Source organism: Pleurodeles waltl, chromosome 2_2 (assembly GCF_031143425.1).
Source record: "Pleurodeles waltl isolate 20211129_DDA chromosome 2_2, aPleWal1.hap1.20221129, whole genome shotgun sequence".
Taxonomy (NCBI): Eukaryota; Metazoa; Chordata; class Amphibia; order Caudata; family Salamandridae; genus Pleurodeles; species Pleurodeles waltl.
This window is the reverse complement of record NC_090439.1, coordinates 369695973-369722951: the sequence shown is the minus strand read 5'-3', so window position 1 is coordinate 369722951 and position 26979 is coordinate 369695973. Positions and strand designations below refer to the sequence as shown.

The window sequence follows — 26979 nt, the reverse complement described above, 5'->3', positions numbered from 1 at the left end:
GCCATTCCACATGCTGCTCTTTCTTTTATAAGTACAAAACACTCTGCATTTCTGCATGAAATGAGTCTACAATGCATATACCGGTGGGTCAGTAATTGTACTACTGAAACCCGCTGCAGTATTTACTTTTTCGGCCTGATTATTTATAAATATTCACTGGAAACACTAGAGGTCACAATTGAATCACCATAAACTGTCAGTTCATAAGTCCCACGAAACTTGCTGTCTCTGTGCCACATTTAGAAGTGGGGTACCCACGGCCTGCCCCAGCACAAGAAAAGCTAAACAAGGTCAAAACAACATGGCACAATCTCCGATTTCCTCAGCGTGGAGTAGAGCCACCAGTGGATGGCTCCAATGTCGTCTTGGATGTCTCTGTCAAGGAAGTATTGATTTCTAAACAGGGCGGACAGTTCTCTGAAATGGGAGTGGAGGTCATAGCTTCTACAGAACTAGAGGTTCTGTGGGCCGCCCGCCAAGAGGGCTACATAAGGCCCATTGTCTCGGAGGTTAATTTCTCATATGTTCTCCAGCAGTAAGTAAAGGCAGAAACTACTTTGAGAAAAAAACTGCAAGATGTACTCTATGACTGGATATTTCCTGGTATTACCGCCGCATCTCTTGGTAATTAATGGACATATTTGTGTTAGTGCTGAGTAAAATGTATATCTATGAACCCACATTACAAGCTTTTTTTCCTCTTTTCTACTTACCAGTAAGTTCATTCCCAGACTGAAGCCATACCTGCATAATTCCTTTTTATCAATTTAACGCGAGTCAGTGATTCAAAGTTATGACATTCAATATTTAGATATGTACATGTACAATAATATGTTAAAATGCATGCTGGCTTACCTTGTTTTCTGCCTTTAGACCCTAGTTGTGTTGTATTCAGACTCGTGTTTGCTTAACGATCCAATGAGGCAGAACCTGGAATGTTATGGCTATTTCATTCAATATAATAATGTTTGCATTGAAAAAGTTAAATATACACACATCCAGAAAATTATAAATGCACCTTGATAAATCGATCAATCTGCATACGTAAATTCAAGGGCGCATGCAAAATCACATTAAAGAGTGATGGTTCATAAAGGATGTGGATGGCATGAACATGCTAGGAAATTAAGTAGCGCATGAAGACAAACACGTAAGCACGCACACTGTGCATAGAGTAAAACACAGATACACACACAAGTCTGAGTTCTGCGTGTTTCCAAATAATTCGTTTATACCGTTTTAATTCTAAATGCTTCATCATTAGTTTGCACAAGCAGTCAAGATTGAATACAGAGTAAAAATAGCTTTTTTATTTAGAAAATCATGCCAGTATGTGTTGTTTCTCTGGAGAAAAACACTAAAACGCCACTATATGATGAGAATATGATATTTATATATGCCCAACTTATTCAGAATTTATAAATCATATGCTCCTCGCAACTGGTAGTATTAGGAACATAATTCAAAGTTGCAACCGTAAAATAATGTTATACAAATATTGTGTTGTTTTCGGTTGGCTAGTGCAACAACACCATGCACTGAATTAAAAAGAAAGATGCATTTTCAATCTCAAGGCACCCTTTCAGGTTTTAGGAAGCTGCATGCATGTAAAACTTCAAACTTCTTTGGTATCCTAAAAGTATTTGTACATTTTCTCTTTTGCTATATATTTTACTCATGTTTGTGTGTCTGTGTGTTTGATAAGGACAACAAGAAAAAGAGCAAGCGAGTTAGAAAGATAATGGTCTACCCAACAATGGAAAGAGAAACTTAAACAATTAAAGACGAAAAATAAATGGAGGAAGAAAACATTTTTCGGCCACTCGGTCCTCAAGGAAATGTCTTCATCAAAAATCTATTGATACTGACCGCTGAACAGACTTGTCATGTCTGGTAAGCCTGTGACTTGTTGTGGGTACCTCTTCTATTTCGTCGATATCACAGGCATCTGCAGCATCTTGGGAGTAGCTATGCTTCATGACAAGGATATTTCTTCTGCTCATGGGCTGGAGGATAGGCTTAATAGGCTGTGGCTGGATATCGGTCAAGATAGAAGCCTCTCTTGTGCTGAGGTTACTACGGCTGCCCTTAATGCTAGACAGTTGTGATCCACAGTGATGGTCATGAATGCATTTTGAGGACGATCTCCGCAGTTTATGGTAGTTCTCAAAGTCATCTGCAACATCCGCAAGGTCAGCTACAGCCCCTGTCCCTCTAAGAGTGCATAACTCATAATGAGGAGGCTCAAACACCTCCTGAAATACTGTTTGATCAAAGTCTGATTTCCTCTCGATGAACTTTTTTCGAGGTTGTTTGATCTGTACCACAACCGAAATTATGATGAGGATGATCACAATGCCACAGGTGACCCCAATTACAGTTCCACCAGTATTGGTGAGCTGGTCCAAAAGGTTGGCCTTCCGTTTTTCTGCATGCCAGAGGAAACATAAAAGATAAAATCAGTTTTTAAAATTTTCAGGTGACATTTTATTTGTGAATTGCTTCTTTGTGTACAACATGCAATAGAATGCTGACAAAACAGAAGGCCTTGCAAAGATATAAAACCTTGATTGATGTTGTAACAAATCCAATGGTAAACGATACTAGGGCAGGGAGGTATTCTGTAAAGGATATTTTCCCTTCCACATGCAAAGACTGTAATTCCTTCCACACAACCATTTTCATCTATAGGTACACGGGAGAGCCAGTGGAAAACTAGTGGTCATGAGGTTACTTGTACACTGGACCCTTCCAAGGGGTTAATAGAGTAACTAGAAAATTCAATCATGTCAGTGTGATTTGATAGGCCCCTTTGGTGCTCCCCACATACAATGTCCAAGATATGCTCAGCAAAAAGGTGATGTGATCTTGTATAATGCATTCTCTGTCACCACTATCAATGTAATGTTCAATATTCATTTCACTGGGGTTCCTGATCACTCTTGTACCAAAATCGTTCTCCAAAGTTTGCTTTGACATTGTACAAACATTGGAAGGGTACTTGTATTGACAGTTCTGCTCATGCTTATGCTCATGATGTTGTTATGCACAAAGTTTTAAGCTATCAATGCATCAGCCATGCATTTATTGTGCTTGTTTGCAAATGAAGCTTTACATCAGTGTGAGGAAGAGGTTTCCACCTGACACAGAAGGAGTTGCTCCTAGTCACCGTGGTCTTTGTTTAACGGAAGGGTATTTCCTAGCTAGTGGTAACTCCACCCATTTATCTAATACGTGAGAAGTTGTACAAAGAACTGTACGTGGGGGATTCAATTCAGACCATATCATGGAAAATGAGAAAGTGGACATTTGATTTGGATAGCACTAGATAAAACAGGTTATTATGTAGTTTTACAATAAGATCATTTTTCCTAACTTTGCTGATATGAGTGTTTGATTACAGCGTCCTTCTTGCTACAACCTTCTGAGCAGGCATCCATGAGAGAACTGCTGGATTGAAAGCCAACAGTTTGGGGTTGATCTTTTGAGGGAGGGATCGAGGGAAGGACAGTAAAGATAATAATCTGCAATAGGTTTGCTTGCAATATTGCTCTGGTTTCACATTAACAGTGAAAAAATGTTCAAATTACCCAAATTACTTTAAAGCACTTTACATCCCGCACAGAATAAAGCCAAATTATAATATGTTTCTTAATGTATATCTGGTTAGACACCAGGGTAGCAACATTTAAGGAAAAGGGAACACTAAATAAACACTACTTGACCCTCAGGTTTATATGGCTGTCATCTCTCAGAAACCTTAATTTCCAATAACATTAATACTATTACAATGGTGTTGTATTTCTATTATCATTTGAAAAAGAATATGCATATCACATTTCATTGTGTTCACTCATCTTTATTTGATTCAAATTCTAATTTCTGTCTTTCAAAATAAATTCTACTAGAATCTCAATACTGAAAAATAATAATTGGACTCCACACACTCAGAATTATGCACATGGTTTGAAACCAGGATTAAAATATGCTCACAGAAGAACACATACATCATATAAATTAACTCTAAGTCACTAAAACATTACTAAACATTTTCCGACATTGAGGCATATTCTATCGATTATGTTTTTGCAAACATGGGAAGGTAATGTTGCCAATTGGTAGATAGTATGGCACACCAAACACACAGTTTTGGGCATCTTTCTTCTCAGGGTAAGCTTGATGAAACTGAACTCTGTACAATAGCAAATATTTTTCTCTGTCCTGGGACCTTGCTTCCACCAAATCTGATCCATAGTAATTATTTAAAAGAATAATCCATTACTGAATTGTTATGTCTTAAATTATTGATGGAATGCTCAATCTGAATCTTGCTAACTAAGAACAAGAAGAAAACCAAATATCCACCCTTAATAGCTTTTTGGCAGACCTTAAGCATCAGTAGTTCTTTTTTGTAAAGACAATAATAAGCATTTGGCTATGGATTCCACATTTAACTAAAGAATTGCTTAGAGGCAACTCAAGTTAAACAAAGGCTGTCACATTTATATCTTACACACATAGGTCCATAGAGTACACATTTCTTTAAAACTGCAATCTAATTTTAGATGTGTTTGTGATCATAGTTCGTGGACAGACTAGTCAGTTTGGATAGTCACTCTGTCATTCTCTGATAAGTTGTAGAACAATCAAAACAAAAATCCTACAAATACCACTACAAATGATGTTTTGGCAAACATCTACTTTGTGACCTAATACTGGAAACCAGTGGTGCATACTTTGTCACTATTGTCTGATTTGAAGATTTGTTAGATTATTTTTCTGGATCATTATGAATCACTATGAAAAAGGGGATATCTAAAAGAAAGGTAGAAAGGGGAGTTTCTTGTTCTGTTGTATCTTAATGTTTATTTGATAAGAAGTCCTTATTGCCAATTGTGTTGTTTTCTCATGACTCTACAGCACTTTACCCTGAATTTTCCACCTAAATCACTTCACTCCACAGTAATTGAATCAGGATGATTTTGAAAATTCCTTTAGTGTTGCAAGTGAGAGGAAGGGCAAATGCTTTTTGGTACTGTTGCAATGCAGCACTGTGTTTGTACAGTATATGCAATGGTAATGGACCAGTTCTCTGTAAATACACCTCACCAAAAATCATGAGTAAATGTCCCTCCAGCCATATAGAAATGCAGTGTTGGGTTCATGGATGGGATAGTGGGATAGTAGATCTCCACTTCAGCATTTATAGCAACAAAATCCAGCTCTTGCAACCCATTTCCCATAAATGGCACATGGGTGCCAATGTCACTATATTAATGGGATGTGAGTGGAAGCATCCAGCAATCAATAGACTTGTATACCTCCCATGCGACTAGCTCAGATGATGGACTGTGTGGAGAGCCATCAATAACCTTTCACTAATTTACAGAACTGTTAGAGACTATTGAAAAACATCCTTGTGAATCACAAGAGAAAGGGGACACCTATACACCCACCCGTTTTGTCCTTACAGTTCACAAGCGATTACTATAAAGATATAGGCCCTCATTATGACATCTGCAGTAAATCCCGCTTACCGCCGCAGTGACGGCCGCCAACATACCATTGTGGAGGCGAACATCCGTTCACCATATTATGACACACACACACTAAACCAACAGAATACTGCCACAAACACATATCAACCAGACCAAATGTTAGTGTTAAAGTGTTGGTACGAACACTCTTACCGTTACACCAGCAAAACAGTACCCATCACATTAAGACCTACGAATCACCATGGCTGGACATTCAGTGGTGGTAAACCATTAGTGGCACACACTGACGCAGTCAGAATAACCTCCCAAATATAAAACAACACTACATTGGCCAATACCAAAACACACACTTGACAATGATACACACACAGCACCCACCCACCCACAGCACTTCTCAAACACACATCCACATTACCCACAACCCTTTACGAACACCATAAAATTGCCACGAGACAGACAAGAAAATCACAAAGACAACTAGACAAACACACAACAAACACTCAGACATCCGTCACGTACCCCACATCCCACACCCCACCACATTATTCAACACACTCTGCACAACACACACGACACAACATCCAAGTCCTCACTAAGGCACCCCCATTTTACTGATGAGGAGTTGTGGGTCATGGTTGAGCAAATAGTCAGGGTAGAGCCACAGCTGTTTGGAGCACAGATACAGCAAGTATCCATTGCCATGAAGATGGAGCTATGGCAGAGGATTGTGGACAGGGTGAACGCTGTGGGATAGCATCCAAGAACAAGGGACGACATCAAGAAGATGTGGAACGACCTATGGGGAAAGTACTTTCAGTGGCAGCAAGGCCCAGCTTGCCATCCAGGTGACTGACGGTGGACCCCCACCTCCTCAGCCCACAGCTCACAGCATGGGAGCAGAAAGTCTTGGCAATACTGCATCCTGACGGACTCACTGGAGTAACCGGAGGACTGGACACTGGTGAGTCAATATTTACTACTTATCACCCCCATACCTGCATGCCATCTCACACCCTCACCCTGACTCCCATCCCTCCACTCCTTCCCACCCAGTGGACCTACACATGTGACTAAACCCAATGCCAAGCTTACTTACCTCTACCATCACACCATTCCATTGCACTTTTCCATCTATAATTTGCACTACAATAAACACCCTTGAACACAACTTCAGTGATAGTGTTTTATGTGATAAAAATGTGCAATTATGGAAACAGTCACATCTTGTGCAAATGACCTGAACACTGTGATAGCATACAAATAATGACCTGTAGCTGTCTGTAACTGTCACATCAGTATACAGTTGTTATAACACCAACATCTGCAAAATGGGAAGGCATAGGTGAAAGTTGAGATTCAAAGGAAGTGAATTCCATCCATCTACAGCCACACAGAAAACATCAATAGACAGAGGAATAGTCACTTCCACTGTCTCACCTGTGTGTCATTGGAAGTATTGACGTGTAACTGATGTTCTGTTGTCTACATCCTCATCCTCTGCCTCCTCATCCTCACTGTCCTCAGGGTCCACTGCTGCCACAGGGGCATCACTAATCTCCTCCTCCTGTAGATAAGGCACATGTAGTCTGGGGGCCAGCTTGTGCAACATGCAGCATGCTACAACTATCTGGTAAACCTTCTCAGGGAAGTAGCACAGGGATCCACCTGTCAGATGGAGGCATCTGAACCTGGCCTTCAAGAGCCCGAAGGTACGTTCTATGATCTGCCTGAGCCACCCATGTGCATCATTATACTGATTCTCAGGCCCTTTCCTGGCATTCCTCACAGGGGTCAGGAGCCACGATAGTTCTGGGTAGCCAGAGTCACCTGCAAGTATTGAGGGACAAACATTAGCCTTACAGAATGGTATAGTGATAACTCCTGAAGGCTTACACTGACATACATTGCGTGGGGACTCTGGCTCACCTATTAGCCATACCCTGTGCCTCTGTAGAAGTGCCATCACATTTGGGATGCTGCTATTCCTCAGGACGAAGGCATCATGCACTGACCCAGGATACTTGGCAGTGATGTGGAACATGTACTGGTCAGCCAGGTACACCATTTGCACATTGAGTGAGTGGAAACTCTTCTGATTCCTGAACACCTGTTCATTGTGGTGGTGGGGGGAACAAACACAATATCTATTCCATCAATCACTCCAATAATATTAGGTATGTGTGACATTGCATAGAATCCTGAGTCATAGTGGCCAAATCTTCCACCTGGGGGAAAGCAATGTAGCTGCACATGTGTTTGACTAAGGCAGACAAAACCCTTGCCAGCACGTTTGAGAACACTGACTGTGACATTCCTGCTGCCAAGCCCACTGTCACTTGGAAAGATCAAGTTGCAGGGAAATGGAGCACGGATAGAACTTGCACAAGAGGGGGGATCCTAGTGGGATGACAGATAGATGGTATCAGATCAGGCTCCAATTGAGCACACAGCTCTGTAATTGTGGCCCTGTCCAGTCTATAGGTGAGTATTATGTGTCTGCCCTCCAGTGTAGCCAAGTCCACAAGGGGTCTTTATACGCGTTTTTGTCTCCTCCAATCCATCCGCAGTGGTAGATAACTAAGGGACACAAGAATGAGTAGGGTGTAACAATTTGAACAATAGAACCACTACCCCAGTGTACATAGAGCATTAATGTGATGGGAAAATGGGAATATCAATGTATGTGCAATTTACAGCAATGACGCTCTCACCGATTTTCTGAATGTTGTCCACCACCATAAAATGGTGAGCACCTGTCCTGTATGTAGGGACAGGTGGAAGTCAGGTAACTCCGCCAGTGTTGGGCGTCATGGCGGAAGGCCGTGCTAATCGTCATTGGCTAAAAGGAGTACAGTGGCCAATGGGGATCAGCGCGGCAGTGACGGTGTACACCGCCGCGGACGTGATTGCCATTTTCTGTCTATAACCTCACTTGATTCCTGAATTTCCACAGGACAACACCTCCACTGTGTGTGCTGCTGGGATCTGTGTCTGGATCCTGCCATGGCCAGTGTTACCGGGGAAAGGGCCCCTGTCTTCACTTCGGAGGAGTTAGAGCACTTGGTGGATAGGGTCCTAACCCTGTATGAACAGCTGTATGGGCCTCCAGACCAACAGGTGAGTACACCATGGGCACGATGCATGTGACCAGGTTGCATGGAGATGTGTGTGCAAGCATTGTGTCATTTGGGGGGTATGTCTGGTGGTAGTGTACATGGTAGGCACCGGGTGATGTGTGTGGCAATGGAGATGTAACTGGTAATTGTGGGCCATATGTGTGACAGGCTGGATTGTATGTTTAATGGTGTCCCCCTGTCTGGATTACCTCTGCCCGTCGGTGCCCATCAGAAGAAGGGATTGGGGCATGCCATCGCCAAGGATGTGCAGACCCTAGGGGTCTACAGCAGGCGGAGCACCCACTGTTGGAAACGGTGGGAAAAACCTGAGAGGCTGGGCCCAGAAGACCACAGAGGCCCAGCTGGGGATGACCTCACAACGAGGGCAGGGTGCCCATCGGAACCTGACCCCCCAGATGGCCCACATACTGGCAGTGACCTACCCAGAGCTGGATGGGCGCTTGAGGGCATTACAGCAGCCACAAGGGGGTGAGTACAGTGAACGTCACAACAATTATTGGTAGGTGGCATGGGATCCTGGTGGTGGGTTTCAGTTAGTGGGTGCCCCTTAATGCCAGGTCAGACATTGTTGCATGATCCAGCTCAAGGTAAATGGATGTATTGCAATATCTATCAACCTAACTAGGTTGAATTCCAAGTCACACAGGGCTTAGTGGGTACCAGGAGGTGTGCATTTGGTGGTGGTTGGTTCTCATCTTGTTGTGGCATCTAGCCATTTGAATGCCAGTGCAGTGCATAGTGCACAATCCTGATCCCTGTGTGTGATGGTAATGTGTATGCCAACTGTGGTGTTGGTGCTGTAGTTGACCCAGTGCTCTCTCTCTCTCTCTCTCTCTCTCTATCTCTCTCTCTCTCTCCCCCTCTTTTCTTCTGCCATCCTGTCCATTTGTGCATTAGCATCATCTGACGGAGGAGCAGCGTCACCAGTGACTAAGGGAGCTGCATCCCACAGGACCCAGGAGGCAGAGTCCACAGATGCCGAGGGGACCAGTGGGACGGAGGGCGAGGGGAGCACCATGGCAGAGACAGGAGGTGACAACACTGACTCTGATTCCTCCTCCGGTGGAAGTTCCCTGTTGGTGGCAGACACCTCTGGGACCACCCCAGCTACAGGTACAACCGCCACCCCCGTACCAACACCGCCCTCTCGGTAGCCCCCCACCATGTTGCCCGTGCCCGCTCACCAAGGAGGGTGGGAATCTCCTTCACCTCAGGCACCTCAGGCCCTGTCCCAGTGAGCCCTGCTGCCCTCAGTGAGGAAGCTATTGACCTCCTGAGATCCATCTGAATAGGGCAGTCAACCATTGTGAATGCCATCCAGGGGCTGGCATCCCAGATGCAGCAATGCAATGCACACCTGGAGGGTGTCCCCGGTGGATTGGCGGCCTAACGGAGATTGTTTCAGGTTCTGGCCTCCTCTATGATGGCCACCAGTGTCCCCGGTCCTACCGTCCCCCCTCCAACTACCACTTTCCAGTCCCAGTCACTTCAACCCCAACCCATCCCATGCACACATACAGATAGGCATACACACACAACATCACACAAGAGTGGCACAGTCAAACACAGGCAGCACAGGTCAGGCCAGAAGCACTCACACAAACAACAGACAGTTGCATTCACAACAACATCCACTGCCTGCACTGTCTCCCCTCCTGCTCCTCCTCCTCCCTCACAGTCACATCCACACTCACCCTTGCATGCACTGCATCAATAGCCACCACCACATCACCACAACAAGCAGCACACACACCGCACTTCCAGACACCTCCACAACATCCGTCCACGTGTCCGCTCTGTCCTTTCCCACCCTGTCTGCCCCCCCTAAGAGACACAAAGGCACACACCCAGACTCCTAATAGTCACCCACCTCACATCAGCACATTGCCCATGCACCTGCACCCAAGTCCAGCAGACATACCCTTCCAACAACCACTCCGTCAACCTCAACTCCCATCCCTCCTCCCTCATCCCACCCCAACGTCCCTAAAAAGCTTTTCCTTGCCCATCTTGACCTCTTCCCTCACCCTCCACCCCCTTCCTGCCCGTATGAGAAGGGTCCCAACAACCCAGCCCAGCCCCTCAGGAAAACAGTCTGCTACTGCTCCCATAACGTCAACTGCTGCTGGCACAAAGGGGCCCCAGAGTGTGACGGCTGCCACTCCTACTGTGAGCACACCTCCACTTCAGAAAGGGAGGACTAGGGTGGTGAAGAGCAAGGGAAATTAGACTGGGACAGTGGAGGCACCTCCTAGTCATGGAGGCAAGAAAGGGAAGGTTCCCACTCAACCACCCAAGAAAGGGAAGATCCCACTCCACCACCCAAGAAAGGGAAGGATCCCACTCCACTACCCAGGAAAGGGAAGGATTCCACTCCCCCAACCAAAAAGGGAAGGTTCCTACTCCTTCACCAAAGAGAGGCAGAGGCCTTCTCCACCAGCAGTGGGCAAGGAGCCCCCAGCTCCAGCAGAGGTAGCCAGGGTAACACCTCCACTAGCAATGGGCAAGGAACCCTCACCTCCAGCAGAGGCAACCAGGGTAACACCTCCACCAGCAGTGGGCAAGGAGCCCGCACCTCCAGCAGAGGCAGCCAGGGTAACACCTCCACCAGCAGTGGGCAAGGAGCACTCACCTCCAGCAGAGGCAGCCAGGGTAACACCTCCAGCGCAGTGGGCAGGGAGCCCTCGCCTCCAGCACAGGCATAGCAGCCCTCACCTCCAGCAGAGACACAGCAACCCTCACCTCCAGCAGTGGGCAAGGAGCCCCCACCTCCAACACAGGCACAGCAGCCCTCGCCTCCAGCAGAGACACAGCAGCCGTCACCTCCAACAGTGGCACAGCAGCCCATACCTCCAGCTGTGGGCAAGGAACCCCCACCTCCAGCACAGGCACAGTAGCCCTCACCTCCAACAGAGACACAGCAGCCCTCACCTCCAGCAGAGGGCATGTAGGCCACCCTCCAGGAACTGTTGTACAAGGGGCCCCCTCCTGAACCAGTGGGCAAGTTTCCCACCTCAAAGAGACTGTGAGCTTGCACTCCCCAACAAAGAGAAATTGGCATGGAACCCTCTTCAGAACCAGTGGGCAAGTTCCCTACCTCAGAGACTGTGGCCTTGCACTCCCCAGCAAAGAGAAATAGGCATGGAGCCCCCTCCAGAACCAGTGGGCATGTTCCCCACTTGAGCTGAGGTACCCTCCACTCCCACCCGCTTCCCCCTGAGGTGCCTGCCCATTTCCAACATGATGCCCCTGCACAGGGTAGTCTGGATAATGTCAGGAATCAAGTTGGGGCTTGGAATGAGTGCCCTGTGGCCATGTGGGACTTTTGTACTTTGGATTGGCCATTGGCCCTTTCTGGACATTGACGCCTATTTTTGTTATCGCGTTGACAATATGTTGGCTGTTGGCATTAAATTACAGTATCAGTTAAACCTCTAAGTAGTCCTTGCATTATTATCACGTGGGTCCTGTGACATTGGTTTTATTCTGTAGCTGTTTGTGTGTATGGTGTGTGTGTGAATGTTATGTGTTGTGTGTGTGTGTGTCACTCTCCTTTTCCGTCTTCCCTCCCGTGTGTGCTAGGCAGCTGTACTCACCTTCGTCGTATTTGTCGGCGTTGGTGTTCCAGGTGAAGTATGGTGTAGAAGAGCATCAGGAAGACTTGAAGTTCCGGTTCCATGGCAGCAGAGGTCTTCTCTGTGTCTCTGATGGTGAGTTCTTCGTTTTCTGTGATATGTTTCCACCATGCTTTAGATGGTGTTGGTACCACCCCAGAAATCGTGGCAGTATGCTATGTCATAATATGGTGGGCAGTACCTTGTCTTCCGCCTGGCTGTTGATGGCTGCCGCTGTGGTGTTAACGCCCTGGAGGTTGGTGTGGTACATTGGCTGTCTATGGGAGGTATCACCGCCATGGGCATAATTTAGCAGTAATTACCGCCAGCCTGTTGGCAGTATTACCACCACTTTAACAGTCACTGCCAATGTCAAAATGACCACCATAGTGAGTAGTTAGGACAACTACATCTTCCAATGCAGCTTTCTTACCCTTCTGCAGATCTCGTTCTATAGTTATTTTTAGAAAGACGGGATAAACTCTCATGCACCTTGGGCTCACCATGTTTAAAGGTTACAGTAGGAATAGGAATAAAGGACTAAAATGAAATTTAGTTCTGAAAATGTGCCAATATAGTCTTAGCCTATCACCTTAAGAAAGTCACTGTACAAAAGAGAAGGTGATCGAAATTCCTAGGGGAATTAATCTTGGCTTCTCCCAGGTAACAACATATGTTTCACCTGAAATTAATAATTTAGTTCTGGTGAAAGAGTAAAAACAAAGAAGAGAAGGAAGAATAGAAGGAGCGTAACTTTGTGAATGTGATTGATGTCTTAAATGCACATACACATAACCCATCACACAGACACATACACCCAAATACATACAAAGGCGAACACACAGACACACCCATCACCCCTCTCATTCTTCAAGAATACAATATTATTTATTGATAAGTATCCTCATAGTAGGTAATTTTTATACCCTGTCACAAAATGTCTGATTGTCTCCAGGAAAATAAACAAAAGTTAGGGAAGGGTAAAGAAGACTATGGGATAACTGCATCCCTCCACCATAGGTCTGAAAAGGTAGGGTAAGGAACGTAGCCTGTTGTCCCACTGAAGCCAGCATGACAGGGCCATGAGAATCACTGTGCATTGGTTGTGTTCTAGGCATTACATACACACCTTTCTTCATGTTAATTAAATACTTAAGGGCATTCAGATGCATTGTGAGAAGAGAAATGGATGTCTAGCCAAAAAACAAATGCCCTAACATTAATTAGAGCACAAATGAGTAGAAAAGAAAATTAGGTATTTTCCAATTTAGCTCTCCTGGAAGCACCTCTCTTTCTCTCTTTCAGTTGCAAGAGATTAGCACTGAAGCCATCTGCAATAGCAAAGAAATATATGACAAAAAAGATGTTTTAGAATAGAAGCTGCATGGAAGGCATTTCTCAGCACCGAGTGGGGGGCTGTCAGCCTATGATTAGCTGGCACTTTTTTCATATACTGCTTCTTTGAATGGAACAGCAAAGATAATTAACACATTTTATTTTAGTACACTGTTATTCCCATAAACGCTCTGTCTTAGATCTGGGTGTCTTTATCCCAGATGGCTTCAAACATGGCTATCCGTTGAGAAGCTACACATTGAGTATCAAACTTAACTACACCTTGCTCAACACTCTCAGGACGGCAGAATCGACATTATAAAATTTAAAGAGCATACACATACATATGTAATACTCTCTTATTATATAGGTACTCTTCCCATTTGCATTGCAAATGAAACACTTTTACAAGAATTCATTGGTGAGGTCAGCCTTAAACAGGAAATTGGCAGCTGCACCATTTTTCAATGAGAATGCTTTGGATCCTTTATAGTCCACAAGCAATGCCATGCGTTGCTGAGTGCCTTGAAAATCAATATGCTGAAATACAGTAATATCATCAAGGTCGTTCAGGTCAAATCTTAGCTAGTATCCCTTCAGCTTTACATTTTATACAGCCCTCATTATATCTGCGATTCTCTATTCTGTTCGATGTCCCTCAATCTAGGGGCATATTTACAAGGCCCATGTGCTGCTGGTGCGCCACTTTTTGTGATGCAAGACAGCGTATGGTGCAGACCCATACATACAAGGTCACACAAAGCCTCTTTGCATGGCATTTTATTCCCTTGTAAATATGGTGCAAGTCGCTTTGTTGCCTTACACTGCATCAGGGAGGCATACCATGGGCATTGTGATGGGTGTCCCCACACAATACCCATGGGTTTTGATGCACTCTCAGATTTACAAGAATCTGTAAACCTGGGAATGCATCAAAATTGCATGCCTCCCCAGGGCAATGTGGAGAAATATATTTATTTATCCTCATTGTTTCCTCTTTCCATCTGTGCTGCACATTACCGTCACCTGCTGCACTGCCCTACACCACATGACTTGTACATTTGCCCCCAAGTGTCTATGGAATGTACACCACAATTTGTTAGATATGGATTCAGGGACAAAATATTTGTGTTAATAAGGTGATTGCACTCACGGGGCAGACACAGAGAAATATGGCACAGGGCAGCACAGCAGGTTACCTTGCTACGATGCATTGCTTCACAGGGAAAGGACAGGAATGCAACATATTTATAGAATATGGCACATTTGTGTCCTTTTCCTCTGCACTGGTGCACAATGGGCTACCAAACCCCAACACAGGCACCCTTGCACCATGGTGCAAGTGTGCTTGCATTCCATGCAGGATTGTTTTTGTGCAGGAAGGTGCACCTTCCTGCACAAAAACAATCCTGAGAGGCCTTTTCCTCTTTCTATGAAATTTCTCCTTGCTGCGCCACCCCAGGGCAGGCATAGGATTTTGTTGCCTTCCCAGGTTTACCAGGTTTGGTGAATCTGGGAATGCATAAAAAAACATGGGAATTGCTTGGGAAATTGCCACGCAATGCCCATGGAACGCTTTCCCATGGCAGAGTAGCAAAAAACAGTGATTTGTGATTTGTTGCATTACTCCAGATTTATGAAGCCACGCACTGCCACACAAAGTGGCCTTGCGTACCTTCATAAATTTGACATAGGGCTTGCCTCACTTTCCCGGGGGCAGACACAGAGAAATATGGCACAGGGCAGCACAGCAGGTTACCTTGCTACGATGCATTGCTTCACAGGGAAAGGGCAGGAATTCAACATATTTATAGAATATGGCACATTTGTGTCCTTTTCCTCTGCACTGGTGCACAATGGGCTACCAAACCCCAACACAGGCACCCTTGCACCATGGTGCAAGTGTGCTTGCATTCCATGCAGGATTGTTTTTGTGCAGGAAGGTGCACCTTCCTGCACAAAAACAATCCTGAGAGGCCTTTTCCTCTTTCTATGAAATTTCTCCTTGCTGCGCCACCCCAGGGCAGGCATAGGATTTTGTTGCCTTCCCAGGTTTACCAGGTTTGGTGAATCTGGGAATGCATAAAAAAACATGGGAGTTGCTTGGGAAATTGCCACGCAATGCCCATGGAACGCTTTCCCATGGCAGAGTAGCACAAAGCAGTGATTTGTGATTTGTTGCATTAGTCCAGATTTATGAAGCCACGCACTGCCACACAAAGTGGCCTTGCGTACCTTCATAAATCTGACATAGGGCTTGCCTCATTTTCCCGGGGGCAGACACAGAGAAATATGGCACAGGGCAGCACAGCAGGTTACCTTGCTACGATGCATTGCTTCACAGGGAAAGGGCAGGAATGCAACATATTTATAGAATATGGCGCATTTGTGTCCTTTTCCTCTGCACTGGTGCACAATGGGCTACCAAACCCCAACACAGGCACCCTTGCACCATGGTGCAAGTGTGCTTGCATTCCATGCAGGATTGTTTTTGTGCAGGAAGGTGCATCAATCGCATTAATCATAATTCACTTGTTGCAAATCTGTTACAAGGATTGGCTTTTTAGTGGGTTGGCCTAGTAATGTTAGAGGTCCAAATAAGAGCCCATAACGTTTTGAATTAGAGCCGCTGGAATTCTGGCCAAGTCTTTCTTTTCCGACATAACATTTTGTCTCACAGGGAGTCCAAAAACAATCTCAAAGCAGTTAATATCAACCACTTTCAATATAATGGTCCTCTGTTCAATCAAAATAACTGAAATAAGCTTGTGGTAGCTCTTCTCAAAGATTCTGCCACTGAATTTATCATTTCGAAATTCTGTTGAACAACTCAACCAACTAAATATTTATTGTGCAATGATGGTACAATAATGCAAATCAATTCTCCTCCACCCTACTATGTTTTGATTTATTTATACATGATGGTTATCTGCTATCAGAGGCATCCAATCAGTTACCTGTCTGCAAGAGTGGAAGGTGTTGGCCTTAGAAGTACTCACTTTGGCTATTTTGTGGCAGAATACCCTATCATCAAAAATATGAATTCCCACTCACAAAGCAGTCAATGCCCTTCTTGTTCCCTTTGTAGGCTATTTTGGTCTTAGTCTCTGACGTAAGGATTTAGATAATGTACCTGAAGTGGAGTGGATACTTCCCCTCTCAACATACACACTCATGCACACAATTAAAAGTATCTTAAAGAATCTGCAAGAAAAGATTAAAGAGAAAGATATCTTGTAAGAATTTTTTTAAGTGCCAGCCATTCTGTCTTGAGAAGTTAAGATGGTCCTACTCAAAATGAGGGGAATCACCATGCCACATATTAAGTCCTACCCTGTAGCTCAATCAACCTTCGGAAAATTAGACAACCCCCTGATTGGGATCATTAGTAACAGAAAGCAGACAGGTTTCAAACAAGAGAACACTCCTAGAGTAGCAGTCAGGTGTTAGGGGAAATCTAATACAAAGAGCCAGGCAATACGTCAACTAATGTCCTAAGAAACACTTTTGAAATTATTAATTTCCTCTCAAATGCAAAACACAGACACCAGAAATTAACAGCAGTTCTATAAACTCTCACTTTAAATCACAGTCACATAAGTAACAAGCATGCATGGATGAGGGAAGGTTATGCAAACATCCAGTCATTACGTGTACCTTCACCAGTTATGGACCACATTTCATCACGCTCAGCTTCATTCTTAGGCTTTCTTGTTAAACAGTCTGCATTCCATAAGGAGTTACCTTAGAGTTCTAAGGTTTTATAAGCAGTCTATTGAGATGTGTGAACATGTCAAGCTTCCAACACATTCCAGAGCATTGCAAAAAAGCTTCCTATGACTCGTAAAACCACTCAGTTGTATTTTCCCTTTGCACTTATACTGTGCAAACCTATAAGCCTAACAAGGGGTCTCATGCTTTTGAGTCTCCGGGGCTGAACTGCCATAAACTGTATCTGGAAAATGTGGAGGTTTTTAGAGTATTTTACGGTGGTCACCTCCTGGTTTAGGCTGCTTCCCTGCAGCTTCAGACCAGTTTCATTGTAAGTTTTCATATTACTTCTTATTAGTGCAAATAAAGGTAAATATATTTCTAATGCTGTTCTGTACAGGTCAACTTCTTTAGTGCAGAAGCACCATCAGTCACCTTCCAAACACATAGCGGCCCTTCATAGGCACCACCTGCAGGTCTGTTAACAGTTTGTTGACCTCAAGAAGGAAATCCAGTCGGACCTCACTAGGCTTCACAGTCTCTCATTTCTCTCATAGTGATTAGGCACTCTAAGCAGATTAAGATGTCTCATAGCTTCACAGATCATTTATCCTGCATAATACTCTGTAGCAAACAAAAAGAAGCAGGGCATTTGGCAGCCCAGACTGACTGTGTGCTGGGCAAGTAACAGACACCCGAGAAGCAAGACAATCCTGCAGGACAATGAATGCTTAAATTGTAGCAAAACAAGTGCCAGGGCCTTCGTCAGGAGGCCACTACTGCTTACACCAACCACCCATTTCCATTGCCAGTACTACAAAGGACAGTACCAACATAACTAATAACCAGTGATGGCTGCTGACACTGAAAATTGGTGGGGCATAAAGACTGTCCCTAATTACAAAAATCTAGGGAGTGAAGCGGACAAGCTCAACTGTCCCATGGAGGTAACAGAGGCTTGTCTGTTAGGAAAATGTTTAGAAATAGTGGACAAATCGTGCATTTTACACCACATTTTTCTAAAGAAAATGGTGAAAAAGCTGTTAGTGTAAAAAGCATTACAGAACAATCTAAGATGGTAGGTAAATAGATACTGATGTTACTTAGTGCACCTACACTGGAAGCTACTGTAAGGCTTCCTTTTTATATGTGGCTTTAAATGAGAGTCATTAATTATCTGAGGGGTTTGTATTGCTGTAGACCACTTCACAGTTGTCCAAGAGGAAATGTTTTTCCACAGGAGGCAGCAAGATTCACATCTAGCTATTGCTGCATTAATGTCCTGATTCAAAATACAACCCTTGTAATCAAACTTCCACTTTCAACTTTGTTGTTCATGGTCAGGAACCACCAAAAGATCAGATTGCAGGACAGCAGTACAATCCATATGTGAGATGTGAGGTGTATACTGAGGTCTCTGCATCAGAAGCGTAAGGCCATTGAGCTGTGCTAATGGAATTAGAAAGAGGGACCTGCAAATTCTGTTGCAAACATCTGCAGTGTTGTTGTGCTCACCAGACTGAAGTACCTTAGTAGCTGAGCAATTGTAGAGGCTCCGGGACAGCTTTACAGGCTTCTACCAGCTGTCTCACAGTTCTTGTAGCCAGTACTCACAGCTCACTTCAGCAGTGACAACTGCATAAATACACTCCCTTCAGGACTCACACAGCACTATAAAAAGTGAGACATGCTTTTGCCACTCACAGCTTCCTCCAGCACTGGCACAGCTTCCCTCAACAGTAACACCCGTGGTTATCACTCAAAGCCTCTTTCTGCCCTCACACAACTAGATTCACCTCTCAAGCTTTCTTCAAAAGAGCTAACTTCTCACTGCTCACAGCGTCCTGTCTACATGAGCTGGACCCGCGGAACAGTCACTTGAGTTCCGCTGTGAGGTCTTCTGCTTGACCTCCTCTCTATTCTTATGAGTGAGAGAAGATCGATTCTCTACCTCATGATGTCAGAACTTTCTTGCTGCTTTTCTTGGGCTGGAAGACATACCAAGCAGCATGCTTAGGCCCATATGTATACTTTTCTAGTGCTGAATTTGCGTAATTTGTTTATGCAAAAGAGGTGCAACTTACAAAATTCAATTACGGCCCAAATGTAAACTTTTTTAGCACCGGTTTACGCCACTTTTTGATGCAAAAATGGGCAAGCACAAAATACCATTGTATTTTACAAGTTTGCACCGATTTTACGTCAAAAAATGATGCAAATGCAGCACTAAAAAAGTATAAATATGGGCCTATATTTTGTAAGTTTGCGCCACTTTTGCATCTAAAAATTATGCAAATGCGGTGCTAAAAAAGTATAAATCTGGGCCCTAATGCGTTTCTGTGGGCTCTTGACCCTGGACTCTCCATCACACTTGAAACACACCCTCCACTCGCAACTGCTCTCCTTGAGGAATTGGCAAAGAACAGATGTGATTTACTTATAGTATACATTCCACTCTGCCAGTTCTTGTGGCCTGGCTAAAAGCGAATCATATCACCTCTTCATCTCATCTGTTAGAGGCTAACACGTCTAATGAGACTAATCAATCGTCACGCAGCAACTTTCACTTAGAAAAGCACGTATCAGTTATGATACCCAAATGTCTCCCCGTGTTTAAGGCCAATCAATAGATTTTGTTTACTAAGGAGAAATAAGTTATTTGCAGGGATCGAAGGGAGGCCTTAGCACCAGAAACATTATTTTTACTTACCTCGCCATGTGTGGAGTACACCTCTAGCTTCCCGGCACATTTACCTCAGCATGAGCAAATGAAGAACCTTTTCCTTAATTGTCCCTTTAGACGGTTATTCGGTCAAAAATTGGCTCTACCTCCGAGGCAGCTGCTGACCTTCGAGGTCGGATGAAAGTTCTGGTTCACACTAAAACGAACCTAACCAATCCCACAATTGCTCTCATGCTGTTTTCCTAAAACATCAGGATTGGGTGGAGCAGGCTCACCCAGCACTATTTTAAGAGTGGGGGCCTGTGCAATCCCCAGCTAGTTAATACACACATATTGGACAAGGTACGTGTAGAAGTGCACATCTCGGACTGGCCGTCACAAGATATCCAGCAATTCCAGCATACACACTTCACATTTTATGTGTCATCCCTACTGCTCTGCTGATTCAATCAGATAATCACCTCTAACCCTGCTTTCGCTGGTGGCACGCACAACAAATAAAAATGGTAAGGAGACCATTTCATTTCTTCACATTTGATTACTGTTGCACTCGCAGCAGCTGGGGCAACGCTCCTCCACCCTAGAGGAGGAACCACCACTGCTAATAACTCTCAAACTCCTACAAGTGTGACAATTCAGATTATTCCTGCCTCAAAGCTATAAGAATGGCTTAGGAAGCAGGTGTTAGTCATTTTAATGTATATTGAATTAATCAACAACAGTTCTTGTGTTCACCTCTAAATTAGACACACAGCGCCACCATTTGACAGATCACCATAACTGCCAGTACTGACAATTAAGTGCTGATGTTGAGCACCGGAAACCACCAGCTCCAATTAAGCACTGCTGCAGGTTACTACCGGAGGATGACAAACTAAACAGAGAATCCATAGGAACCTTTTCCTCAATCGGCCTATAAAGGACTTATATAACAGTTCCAAAATTTCTCACTAAGTACACATTTCCTGTTTCAACAACACTGATACAAACACAGATTGCCAGTTTACATACAGTGACACATTGACATGCAAAGTTTCAGTCACTCACAGAGAAGCACATAGATGAATATAAATATTCTGACACATAACTCTCAAGTAATATACTATATAGAGGAAAGATATGGAGAGACTAAAGAAATAAGTGAGCAATTTTGCACCACACCTTCTCCAAGCTCTTGAGCGAATATAGCATGTTGAACGAGGGTAGTGATAACAAAAATATATGACAATGACTGCTCTAGTTTCCCAATAAAACGGCACTGTACAACTTGAGGAAACTTTTCTCACATGAAGAAGAGCTACTAAAAAGTGACTCGTAGACAGAGGACACACAGAACAGAGAAGGAGACCAATTGCCTCTCGCAAGTAATAGGCCCCTTATAGGCAGCACTGCATGGGTGTTTTCAACAACCAAAATATGCAGCACAATCAACAGTGCAATATTTAATCACACACCTAACAGATACACTTATGGCCATACAAGATCACATATACAGTCTCCATAACAAACAAACAGGTACAAAATAAGTAGCAACAGCACGTTTCACTCACACCCAGAAAAGATACAGCATATGTAGTGGCAGTGTCACCTTTCAACACACACAAGTACACAACTAAGCACACACAGATGCACACATGTATTAAAGCATTCACAATATCCAGTATGTACTAAAAGCATCATAAAACTGCAGAAGATCAAAAAGGCATTAAATAGTAAATGATAGTATGCAGAGTTTTTCTAAACCCCACTAGGAGGTGCAGGCATGGTTTCTATTGTAAAGTAAGGTGGCATAGGCACCTTATTTTCTTGCCTTCTAGCCTTTGCGTCATCTAGTCACTTGACTCAGCTATGCATTTAGTGCCAGACTCATGAAGACAGCAGGCATCCCAAGTCATTGCTCTTCCTCGTAATTGGTGAGGGCGAGCAGCAGTTCTCCTCCACTGCCACTTTACACTTTACAACCCACCACCATGTCATACACCTCAATGTCTGTGTCATTCAGGGGGACATGGTGCAGGACATTGTGGAAAGCAGGACATAGTTACAGAATCAGAGTTCACACCTCAATCTGTACCTGCTGGTCATTTCTTTGCACACAGCTGCCTCAATTTTTCCATGCAGCATCATGGTGAATTGAAGGCCAGCCCAAGCCCACTGCATGTACAAAGGATTTCAGAAAGTATCTCAAAGAAGCAAAATATGCCCAGTAGATGTTGGACTCCATGCACTCCCACTGCTGTACTGTGCTGCCTCTCATTTCTTTGTCACTTTTCATGTACAGCAGATGTCATGCAGTAGTTTGGTGCCCACGTCCAGCTCCAGGTAGGCTGAACGTTTAATATGGGTCAGACATCTGACACTTGCACATACGTCCATAGATTTCCCTAGACCCAGTGCTGCCTACCATTGCACAGGGCCTGAACCTCTAACAAGATATCAGTGGTGAAGGAAGTGATGCAACAAAGAATAGTGAGAATTCAACTCCTCCTGTCTGTCCACGTGCACCATTACCCTGGACCGGCACTTCCAGAATGCAAAGAGTAATAATTCTCCCAGTGAATCATTAATACTCACTCCTATAACCTGCTCCAAGACACACCAAACCACCTGGTGAGACAAAGGCCCACTCTGTATCAGAAGAGGGTAGCTGTCTCCAACACCAGCATCGCAAGGAGAATGTAATTGTGCCTACATGTCAGACCGACTAATTTTCCCTGCTGATTAGTAGCATGAGCACTCTTTTTCCACTGCAATGCAGGGGGAGGTTTAATGCCACCATAGTTCAGCAGACTTGTGGTGAAACATGACATTTAAACTTAGCGGCCATCAACTTAATGAATATATTGCTGGCAATACAGCTTGGGGCCAATCACCTACCCAGGTACAGTTAATATAGCAATAATAAACTAAAATACTTCTTTGATTGGACAGCATGGGCCTTGCAAAGTACCCTTAATCATACATCAGGTGCTTCAACTGCAGTAGTGCACCAGTTGAGGCTTCACCAAAGGGGACCACCAGAGGGGTATTGTGAAGACCTACGTATGGAAACTAGAGTAGTGTGACATTTATGAAGTTGGCTTTTGACAAATAAATAATAATGATTTAAGCACATTCACAAAACTGTCAAACTTTCTATTTAAAATGATAGCAAGGGAAAATTAGGCAAAAAGTGGATTTTGCGGGATAACCCTCCACCCCTTCAAACCTACTTTACTGCAGTGAAATTCAAAGCATTTTTGCAATGAATATCGCGTGCAGCAATATTTGTGAATGTGACAGAAATTTAGTTTTGTTAAGATGGAATGTTTACCCCCTTTGAAAAACATAGATCAATATTGTAGTCGAACATTTGGTGAGATTCAATCAAATTAACCCAAGTTCAAATATACTGCGGGTCTGACCTTGCAGAAAAAGTGGTAGCTTGCCTCCTTATAATTATGCATTTGAAAACTACACAGATGCAGGTCGGGCCTTCCCTTTGTCCATGAACTGTGTGTGTGTCAGTCCTTGTAGGACATCATTTTATCCAAGGCGGACCATGATTTTGTTTGGATTTCTGTTAAGCCTCTGTTTCTGTACAGATATTCAAGAGCACAAAATTACATGACTTTGTCATGCTGTTCAGTGACTATAGAGCAATAAATGACAGGCAAAGCTCTATTGACAACACAAACCCAGGTATCTAAGGGCCTGATTTAGGCCTTGGCAGAGAGGAATACTCCGTCACAAGCTTGACGGATATCCCGTCTGCCGTAATACGATCCCTTTCTATCCTTTGGGGATCGTAATACAGCAGACCGGATATCAGTCACGTTTGTGACGAAATATTCCCTTTGCCAAGATCTAAGTCAGGCCCTAGCAAGCCAACATTTCAAAAATGTGCATTGTCTTTACTTTTACCTGAGAGTTTGTTTGCTAAGGGCAGAGATTACAAGCATAGAGATACCAAACATTAAATACTAATTGTGACAAAACCTGAACTTTTCATGCCTGAAATTTTAGCCTTTACCCACTCCAAGAACCATTTGAACACATACATGTATATGATCATCTTTTTGTAGGAGGGGCATGGAAAATTAGAGTGAGGTGATTTTTGCAGTTTTTCTTTGAAAGCCACTTGCCAAAATTGTATGGTGCTATGAGGTTTCCTATTTTCTGGCTACCCTGAGCCAAGAGCTTGAGATGGAGTCACTTTTGACCATTTTATTTCATGTACAAACATTTATGTTACTATTTTTGTTATCAGAAAAAGAAGACATTTATTTATTTATTTATGTATTTATGTATTTATATATTTATTTATTTATTATTTAACTAATGTATTTATTCATTTATTTTTAGAGAGTTTTCTGAAGTAAACAGCATATTGCTTTTTAGTCACTAAAAAGTAATGAAAGGGAGTTAAGAAGTCCATAATGGGGGAGAAAGAGGAGGGAGACGAAATACTTGGCAAGCTCTCCTGCCTGGTATTATTCACTGCTGCTCCTTTTGGTGCAGGAGATGATGAAAGACTGCCTATAGAGTTTGTCTTCAGGAGGTTTTCAAGTAAGAGGTGGATAAGCTCTGTTGTCAGGCTGAAGTTCTAGGCATTAGAGAGTTTGGGTTCTGGTCTGAATGTTTTTAATGCTCTCAGATGTGCAGTTAGGTCAGGCAATGATTCCTCAATTTCAGACTGTAATGTGGTTCTCACTTTCAACATTAGATTCAACTTTTTTGTCCAGATGTGCAAACCGTTTTATCGGTCACAAGAGGCCTATTGGGCCGTTTGTGACCAGTAAAATGCATTTTGCCATGTACTAAAGGCAAAATACGATTCAGTAACTTATGACCAAATCACATTTTACTTTTGCGATTTGGTATTAGGAACGGGCATGTTTAAAGCGTCCCTTCCTGAAACCGAATAGCACTGGCATGTATGAATGTTTTGTGACTGTGAATGCGGTCGAAAAAGATTTGCAGTTTCTACCAGCTTCAGGTTGGTGGTAACCATTCGCCAACGGGAAGGGGTCCCAAAGGAACTCCTTCCCCTTTCTTAATGGGGCGTACACATATTTTCAGAACAGGCAGTGGTCCTGTTCTACTCTGAAAAAATGAAAAGGACACTTTTTAAATTTTTTTTTATATATCTCGTTTTCCTTAAAGGAAAACGGACTGCATTAGAAAAAAAAAACTGATTATTTTTGAAAAAGCATTCACAGGCATCGTGATCTGCTGTCCCCAGCAGGCCACCATCCATGTGAGTGCAGCCATTCCCAATGGGGTCTCAAATTGTGACCTACCTCATTAATATTGATGAGGTAGGTCATTTGCGACCCACTGTGAATCGCAAACAGTGTGCTTTACACTGTTGTACATTTTGTTTTGTGACTCGCAATTTACGAATACCAAACTGATCGCAAATTGTGAGTGGCAAAACAAAATGTCATACATCTGGCCCTTTATTACAATAGGGGAGCCACTTGTGGTTTTCTTTTGGTGCTTTTGAATTTCCAGCACTTGAGACAGAATTTGGCTGCAAGATTATAAATTTATGAGCTAATTTGGGAGGTCTACTTTGACATTAGAGATATGCAACCATTCTGTTACTCAGGCTGTTGTCAATTTCACATGAATATAGGTTTGCTTTCGAGGCAGAGCTCTCTTGAACAATGACAAGTATATATTACGAAGTCATCTCTTCAGTCTTGTTATTATTCCAAATCAGTTTGAATTTTTTACTATTCAAAAGATATCCACAAGCTTCTGTAACACATAGAAGAGGTAGGACACGAGCAGCAATTTATTTTTTTCAGTGCTGCCGAATATGTTGTACCCATGCTGCTGGGTGTAAGGAGGCACACACTGATGCTGCCATTACTGTTTCTGTTAATGGGGTTTACCCTGTTGCTCCCTACGCTGTCTTTGTAGTGTGTGCAATGAATGCCTGAGGAGCGCATTTTCACTGTAAAAAAGCTGAAACGTTTGGCATTATATTGGGCTGCATGGAAACATAGGGATTTGATAGATGAGAGTACATTTGGTGAAGACTGCAATCATTATTTGTGACAGGAATGTGGAGAGTGGAATGGGGTTACTAATGCAGGGTGAAAGGGGTTAGGACAGGAGAGTGCTAGTTGAGAGAAGAGTGTGCAAAGATTGAGGACAAAGTTTAAGTAGGGAGGGCAGGTTTCAAGGCAGGATCTCGTCATTTCGGAGCAGAGCAGGGTGCAAGAGTGAGAAATGGTTATGCGAGGATCGCGAGCAAGTTGTTGGGTTCAGGTTTCAAGGAGGGAGAGCAGGTTGTAAGGCTGAGTACAGAGGTAAGGTGTTGGACAATGCATTATATAAAGGTTTGGGCTTCCAGGGTGCAAGATGGTGTGAAAATGTACTAAAATTCCTGGTTCAAATGTGGGGTGTCAGCGCTACAAGAGTATGGAGAGGACAAGGTGATAGCAGTACAAAAGGACTTGTTGCAAGGGAATGGAAATTATAAGGGGAAGTGTGTGGGTAGCAGAAGGTGCAATGGGTGGTGTGCAGGGTACTATTGGTGGTTCATGCAGTTATGCAGTAAGTCATGTCCATTAGAATGATCATACTTATTATAGGCAAATCAACATATTATTATACAAATCAGGGCATATGTTAGCTAAGCCCTAACCATATTTCATCACACTTCCCTTGTTTATGAGTCTATTCCCTATCTGAAAAGTCTACAAGGTTCACAGTCATCCGATGTACATGGCAGTATTAGTTCACTAAGCCAAGCCATGTATAGTTTCCCCGCATACCTTTTATTGTCATTGGGTCAGTAGTCACTATTCAGTCATTCAGCAATTCCCCAAAAGTCTGTATGTCTCACCTCACCTCACCACTGCACCTGTAACTCCCAGAACTTTCCTGCTGGTAATGTTTTATTAAATGAGAGGTGTCATACATGCTCAGCTCCTGTTATATATGGGAACACGTACCTCCTCATAAGGATATTGCGAGTCACTGAGGAGTTCCTTTATAAAGTTATG

General features: G+C 43.5%; 1 protein-coding gene across 4 annotated transcripts in view; it reads right to left on the bottom strand.

Annotated features, from left to right (window-relative positions):
• NETO1 (neuropilin and tolloid like 1) overlaps window positions 1-26979 on the bottom strand; it is a 766912-nt gene that overhangs the window by 2257 nt on the left and 737676 nt on the right. For 2 of the 4 annotated variants that reach the window (XM_069219884.1, XM_069219885.1), the window contains exons 9-10: window positions 1870-2428; window positions 856-930 (exon numbers count right to left, since the gene is read on the bottom strand). In XM_069219884.1, coding sequence (XP_069075985.1) covers window positions 870-930; window positions 1870-2428 — 620 coding nt within the window. In that variant the 3' untranslated portion in view covers window positions 856-869. The remainder of the gene's footprint in view (window positions 1-855; window positions 931-1869; window positions 2429-26979) is intronic. The other 2 variants (XM_069219887.1, XM_069219886.1) reach the window with 1 other exon arrangement.